Consider the following 7082-nt stretch of genomic DNA (forward strand, 5'->3'; position numbering starts at 1 on the left):
GGGGGGGATGTCTGGTGGGAGAGCGGGCACTGAAGGTGTTTCGTTTTGTAAAGGTGTGACAAAAGAGGTAGTGCCGAGGAAAGGGTTAGCAGGGGGAATGAGAGATGTGTGTGCGACAGGGTTTAATCTCTTAATGAGAAAAATATATCCCAGCTGCCTGTGGTGGGGTGAGCTCAGGGATGAGCGCGGCGTTGCGTGAGAGCTCGCCCTTGTGCCGTGTCCTCCATCTGCTGCCCCTGAGATTTGTCTGAAGGATACTCCGGAGCCGGGATGGGGAGCTGTGATGGACAGCAAGTGCAAAATGCCTGTGGGGCAGGAGCGAGGACATGGGGGCGGGGATGAATTTGTCTCAGATAAGGGCTGGTGGCCAAAGAGCTCCCTGCCAGGTTGTTTCCTTCAGTTCCCGAGCCCATTAGTAGGCTCTGCTCCCTTGATTAGTTGGTGCCCATGCAGAGCAGTAATGAGAGCCGGGCTCAAGCCATCAATTCTAGGTCAGTGGTTGTGTGCTGGGGATTTGGGATCGGGCAGGGGGAGGGGAGCTGGAGCTGGATGCCTACCTCCAAAAAGCAGCGTGGAGCCGGCGTTAGGGCAGCCTTCCCTGCACCCGTTGGGGTAAAAAGCTGCTTGCACCCACCGCAGAGAGGCTGTGCTTCCCCCTCTGTGAAGTGCCCCAAGGGCCACGTCGCACCCCATCGCCCCAAACGGGGGCTGTGCCTGTTAAGGAGGCTCATTGCCTGCTTGAGTTGTGCTCTCCTGAGAGGATAACATAGCAAGAATGAGATCCATTAAGGAGCCAGCATAAATAATCAAGTGTTAAAACTGAAAGAGACTTTGCCTCGCTCCTGGGCAGTATCCTTTGCTTCTCGCAGAGCCGCTTTCTTCTTTCCCTGGCATTTAGCGATGACTTTTCATTGTTTCTGGTGTTTAACCTCTGATCCTTCCCTAAATGTGGGCAGGTGAGGCCGGGCAGTGAGAGGCAGCATGGACTCGGAGGTGCTGAACATGTTTGTCATCGCCGGTGGCACCCTGGCCATCCCCATCCTGGCCTTTGTGGCCTCCTTCCTCCTCTGGCCCTCAGCGCTCATCCGCATCTACTACTGGTGAGTTTGTTAGCCCAGCTGCTTGCATTTTAGTGTGGAGGATGAATTACTGCTGGTCCCCATCAGGTCCCTGCACCCTGACACACACAGGGCTGCACAAAGAGCCCGCAGGCAGCAGGGTGGCACGGACAGAGGTGGGTGTTCTGCCCGCAGTGGCAATAGGAGCAGGTGAGGTGGGGTTTTCCATGGGCATACCAGCTGTGCATAGCTTTAAGCATCTCTGGGGGAAGAAAATGGCATTTTCTTATTGTTTTTTTGCTGCTGAGGCTTATACTTGTTGGGACAGCCTCAGCTGGGCTGCGGGATGTCTAAGAACGTTTCTGGGTGGTTTCCCCCAAGGATGGGACTGGGATAAACATCGCCGTTGCTGCCTGTCCCCCCGCCTGGCAGCCCCACCAGGCTGGTGACCTCCTCCCTTGTCATTGCAGCCACCAGCTTGGGTGTCCTTGGCTCTGCTGCGGCTCACACACTCCCTCCTGGTTACCAGCCTGCTTGGCAGGCAGGGACTGTTCTCTCGCTTGTCGTTATGGACAAGGCTTCTCTCATTCTCCCTCTCTCCTCTGGGCTGAAGCATCAGAGAAGATGGAGTGATGCTTTTCCTTACCCCCTTGCATCTCGTCCTTTCCAATACTAGGAAGCAGGCACTACATTCTTCAGTCCTCGTCTGTCCCTGGAAATCAGTGTTAAGCACACCGTCAGCTTTCCTGTCCGGGTTTGTTGCGAGGGACAGCTGGAGTAACGCTCCCTTCAGAACCGGGGCAGCATCTCACCGCGCGGTGCGGGCAGGAGCAGGCAGCCCGGCAGGCTGCCCTCGTGTGCTGCTGGCAGATGGTGGCTCCTGCAGTTTTACTCACAGAGTGTTTCCTAATCGAAGTGACCTCCTGTGAGAGGAGGATGTTAGCCCACCCCACACTCAGACGCAGCAGCGCGATGAAGCCCATTTCTCATGGCACGTTTATTACCAGCCTTTATTCATCACAGCATCTGGGGGCTGAGAGAGAAGGGTGGATGGGGTGAAAACCTCAGTGACTGGCGAAGGATTTCTTCCTGTTGTGCATCGTGTGAGGACCTGCAAGGCCAAACAAGAGCAGGCGGTGTGACAGCCTCCTGCCCCAGTGACGTCTGGGCTGCTGCCTGGAGCAGGTTTGTCAGTCAGAGGGATTTTTATGTCCTTTGGGCATGTGAGCGGCTGATGGAAGCCAGGGAGGACCCTGATGGCTCAGGTTCTGAGGAGGATCACTGGAGAAACCCTGCAACACCAGAGCAGAGCGAGCATGGTGGGGCAAAGCCTTCAGAGGCCACAGGCAGGGCTGCAGGACAGGGCGAGGGAGGCACAAGGGGCTGATGCCAGGAGCTCTGAGGAGTCGGAATGAGAGGGAGGTAGGGCCTGCTGCCTTGTCCTGCAGGGCTGCAAATTAGGGGCTGGGTGAAAATGGCCCGTTGGCCATGGGTAGGTCCGTCTGTGTTCAGCTGAAGGAGGGAGCATGTGAGCAGAGATCAGCAGGACTGTTTCCTTTTGAAGGGTAAATGCCCCCATCTCTCTCTCTTGCAGCATTTCTGGCAGCATTGGCATCTTGCAGGAGTAACTGTGATGCTCTGTGTTTATGGTCACCTCTTTTCTTAGGGACAGCAGGCAAGAAGAGTGGGTTTGCCCTTTACTCTTCCTTTCCTATTTGCTTCTTTCTGAGTCAGCTTTTCTTAGGGCAAAATCATTGTGTTCCCTCATCGGCAGAGGCAGGAGAGGGGGCAGGCAGCATGCCATGCTGACCCCTCCTTTCAGCCTCCAGCATTGCTGCACAGCTCCTGGGAAGTCCCATGGTCCAGAAGGTCCCCAGGAGGTCCCTGGGAATGCTTCTCCCTTCTGCCACCACTCACCCCCTCCCTCCTCCTCCTCACTGCCGGTCTGTGTGTCCTCACCAGTGCAGCCAAGGGTCACGCTGGGCCCTGCCACTGATGGCCTCGCTCTGTCCCCCGCTGCTGATGCGTCTGGGGCTGCCCCACTGACCCTGGCCCCATAGCCTGCCTGCTCTGCAGCCAGGGGTTAATCAGTTTAGTCACTGCCGCTAAGCACATTAACACCCTGCGAGGGATCAGTTCAGCTTTGCACAGATTATCGATGAATTGATCCATCAGGATCAGTTGCTAAAAACGTTATCATCTTGCCCATCGGTAGTTTACACGGGTGCCTTTGAGGCAAAGACTCTTAAGACATTTATTTAGGGAGAAATTCTCCTCTCCTTGTAGGACCAGCACAGAGCTGAGATGCTGCTTAAGTCTCACTAACTCCCTCCAAAAAGGGATTATGCTAAAAGCGGATTGCACTATGCATAAGCTTTGAGTGGGCAGAGAGCTAGGACAGCCCTGCAGTGTTGGTGACCTTGCTCTTGTGTCTCAAATTCTGATATCACCCATAAAAGTATTTGCCAGTATCTTGGCTATCAGGAGTAGCCCGGTAGTTGCCCTGACAAGGGTTACATCTGAGCATAAGGGAAACACAGAGAAAGCCAGCCTGCTCCTCTGCCTTGGACTGCACGTACACATCATGTGTCCAAAGTGTCACTGATAATCTCTGCCCAGGTCCCCTCTGGCCGGTGGTTTCACTCCATCCTCTTTGAGCAGGCTGCGAGCGTGTGCTGGCAGGAGCTGTCTGCCTCTGCTTGCGGAGGAACAACCCTGGTTTCCCTGGGGTTAGCCCAAGTATCTTCTGCAGTGTTTGACCCTGTGTAAGGATGGTCCCCTCCGGTCCTTTGCGTGTGTATAAATACATTTTTAAAGATTGACTAGTTGGTATATGGGAACTGGGTGTCTGTGGGGTGATGTTCTCCCGTTGCTACAGGACTGTGCCCAAAATAAACCCATGACAGATCCACCGTACCCACCTGGAACAAGTGCCTTGCTTGGCCTGCCCATCCTGCACGCTGCCTTGCCATGTGTGCTGCTTATCTCCTCATACCAATCTTTGGGCGTTTTCAGTTTTAGGATTGCTATTTTGGACCATTTCCATTGCCAAATTAGTTATTTAGAGTATTTTTTTTGAAGTTTTTAACCAACAGAGTGTCCCAACAAGCCATCTGCAATGCAGCCATGAATAACCAGCCGCCCATACTACACCTGTAAGGGATCACGTGTAAGCACAGGGTTTGGTCCAGGGACCAGATGCTCAGAATTAGTCCCAGTTAGTCCTGTGACAGCACTGGTGTGAGCCCAGCCTAACTGGTCTCAGCAAACTAGTGAATCTGGGGCTGAGTTTGGACTTGTCACCTCCTTATTTTGCTGCTGGGCCCTGGTCTTGCTTCGCTCACTGGTGTTGTTTTCTCCTTGTTTCCAGGTACTGGCGCCGAGCCTTGGGTATGCAGGTTAGATATGCAAACTACGATGACTATCAGTTTTGTTATTCCTATAGAGGAAGACCTGGATACCGACCATCCATCCTGATGTTACATGGGTTCTCAGCCCACAAAGACATGTGGCTGTCCATAGTCAAGGTGGGACTCCATTTCTGTCATGTTGCTACTTAGTGAGAGTCGATGGTCCTGGGCTTGGGGGTGGTGTGGGGACACAATGGTTGCATGCATGGGATGTGATGATCACTGTAACATGTTAGGAACACTCTCCTTAGCTCTGTGCTCATTGCTTGTTGGATCCCTTTCATCCCTATGACATGCAGAGCTGCAGGGGAAAAGCAATACGTACCTGCCTCCTCCATGGGAAGCATGTCTTGGCTGTGGCTTCTCATCATGTCATCCTTGATACCTGAGATGATTTATTCTAGTGCACAAGTAACCAGGGGCTGCTAGGAGGAGAGCAATGCCCCTGCTCCCACCCGTGGTCACTAGTTTCCACCCCTGGGCTTTGCCCTAACCACCCCTGGTTTGTTTCTGCAGTTCCTGCCAAAGAACCTGCACTTGGTGTGCGTTGACATGCCTGGGCACGAGGGCACGACCCGCTCGGCCTTGGACGATTACTCCATTAGTGGGCAAGCTAAGAGAATACACCAGGTAAAGCCCCAGCATTGTGTCGCCTCTGTGGGGGGATGTGGGGACATGGGGAATGTGAGGACATGAGGGGTGTGGGGACATGAGGGTGCTAAGCTCTGTGAGCCCTGCCTCATGCAGCCTCACTCCCTCCCTTCCCAGGCAGCCAGAGCCACCAACCTCAAGCCTTTGAGTTGAATTTCTCTAATGACCCCGTGCCGTTGCTTCCTTTCCCCTAACAACGTTCCTTCTGCTCCCCTGCCAGTTCGTGGAGTGCATCAAGCTGAACAGAAGGCCCTTTCATCTGGTTGGCACTTCCATGGGGGGAAACGTTGCTGGTGTCTATGCTGCTCAGTACCCAGAAGACATTTGCAGCCTGACACTCATCTGTCCCGCAGGTGGGCAGCGCTGGGCAGGCGGGATGGGGAGGGGGCATGCTGGAGCCAGTGTCAAAGCCCAGAGAAGTGCTGGAGGCAAAACAGGCTTTTAGTGCAAAGCATTCTGAAATAATTTGTACGTACAGTCTGCAAATCTCTGGCAGGGCATGGAAGAAAATCACGATCTTGTCCTGACTGCTCTTCTCCAGAGCTCTGGAGGTTGCCACACTGTGCATTGGTTAGAGCTGGCACTAGGACAAATGGGACAGGTCCTGCTTGGGAGGAAAATGCCTTTTCCCCTCAATGGCATGTCTGCAGCCTCTTGGGTCTGGAGGGGGAACCCAGGCAGCAATGGGAAAAGCTTCCCCAGTTTGGCCTCTTGAGAGCCCCGGTGTGCTGGAGGGCTGGAGCTTCAGGAGCTGGAGAGCTCTGTCCTCCCACGTTTGGATGCTCTGAGTGGGAAGAGCGCTTCAGGCTCAGGCACAGGTCAGCAGGGTGTCCCTGTGCCTGTGTGGCACCCCGCCGTCCCCTCTGTCCCCACCGTCCCCTCTGTCCCCACCGTCCCCTCCATCAACCAGGGGGGCTCGGGGGAGCCTGGTCATGACATGTTGCAGGAGACATGAGGGGTTTGACAGGGAGCTTCTCTGCCAGGGAGGGCTTTGCTGCATCCCAGTTGTTACAGCAGCTCCTTCCCCCTCCCACGCAAGAAAAGCGGCTCCCAGATAAGCAGCAATGAAGCAAAGCTCATGTCTCCTAGCTACCGGGCTCTGGGGGCGGCAAGATTCCTGCTTCTCTCTGGGAGGGGTGTTGGCTGATTCTCTGGGTGTTTCTGGATGTGAAACCTCTGTGTGGGGGCTGCAGAGGTTTCAGATTAAGCTGCTGGGGAATTTTCCCTGCAGTGGTGCATGCAGATGAGGCTTCTGAAATTTTCTGTCCAACCCTGTGCTGTGGCAGGCTGGGCACGGGCATTAGTATTTGCATCTGCTGGCCACATAAAAATAAGCTCTCTAGTTTTTGCCAGAGTATTCATGTGTGTCTACAGGGAACACAGCTGGTGTGGTGTCAGCCCCATGGGGCTCGGTGGTGTCAAGCCCTGGAGCAGGAGCAGGGCTGGGGTATCTCTGGGTGCACATTAAGGTTGCTGTATGTACAGATTATTTTGTTTCTTCCCTCTTCTTATTTATTTTTTTTTTTAAATGAGTGAGCAGGCAGGAGGCCAGAGGCAGGGATGAGGGAGGTTGGCACAATGATGCTCTGTCGTTGGGGCTGTTGGGGGTCCTATCCAGGTTTTAGCTTGTGCCCCTCTTCTCATTTGACCCAGGCCTGCCAAGTACCACTGACAGCAAGTTCATTAAGCAGCTGCGGGAGCTGCAAGAGTCTGAACGCATCGACAGGATCCCTTTAATTCCCTCGACGCCCGAGGAGATGGCGGATATGCTGAAGCTTTGCTCCTACATTCGCTTCAAGGTGCCGCAGCAGGTGAGGAGCCCGGGCTGGCTGTGGCGGCCGGGAAAGGGGGACTCAGAGGTGGGGAGCGGGTTTGCTTCTCCACAAGCCTGCGTGGCAGCAGCTGAGGTGATGCCAGGAGTGGAGCTGGCACTGCCATCCCCCCACCACCCAGGCAGGACACC

At 54.6% G+C, this 7082-nt stretch overlaps 1 protein-coding gene across 1 annotated transcript; it reads left to right on the top strand.

Moving 5' to 3' along the window:
• Positions 1 to 933: 933 nt before the first annotated feature.
• ABHD6 (abhydrolase domain containing 6, acylglycerol lipase) lies at positions 934 to 6930 on the top strand (the record flags this gene model as incomplete). Its single annotated transcript, XM_010175542.1, has 5 exons — positions 934 to 1100; positions 4429 to 4585; positions 4985 to 5098; positions 5340 to 5472; positions 6773 to 6930. Coding segments are annotated over exons 1-5 (681 nt in total), but the record flags the coding sequence as incomplete, so codon positions are not given.
• Positions 6931 to 7082: the final 152 nt, after the last annotated feature.

This window comes from Antrostomus carolinensis, unplaced genomic scaffold, assembly GCF_000700745.2.
Source record: "Antrostomus carolinensis isolate BGI_N321 unplaced genomic scaffold, ASM70074v2 scaffold35079, whole genome shotgun sequence".
NCBI lineage: Eukaryota > Metazoa > Chordata > Aves > Caprimulgiformes > Caprimulgidae > Antrostomus > Antrostomus carolinensis.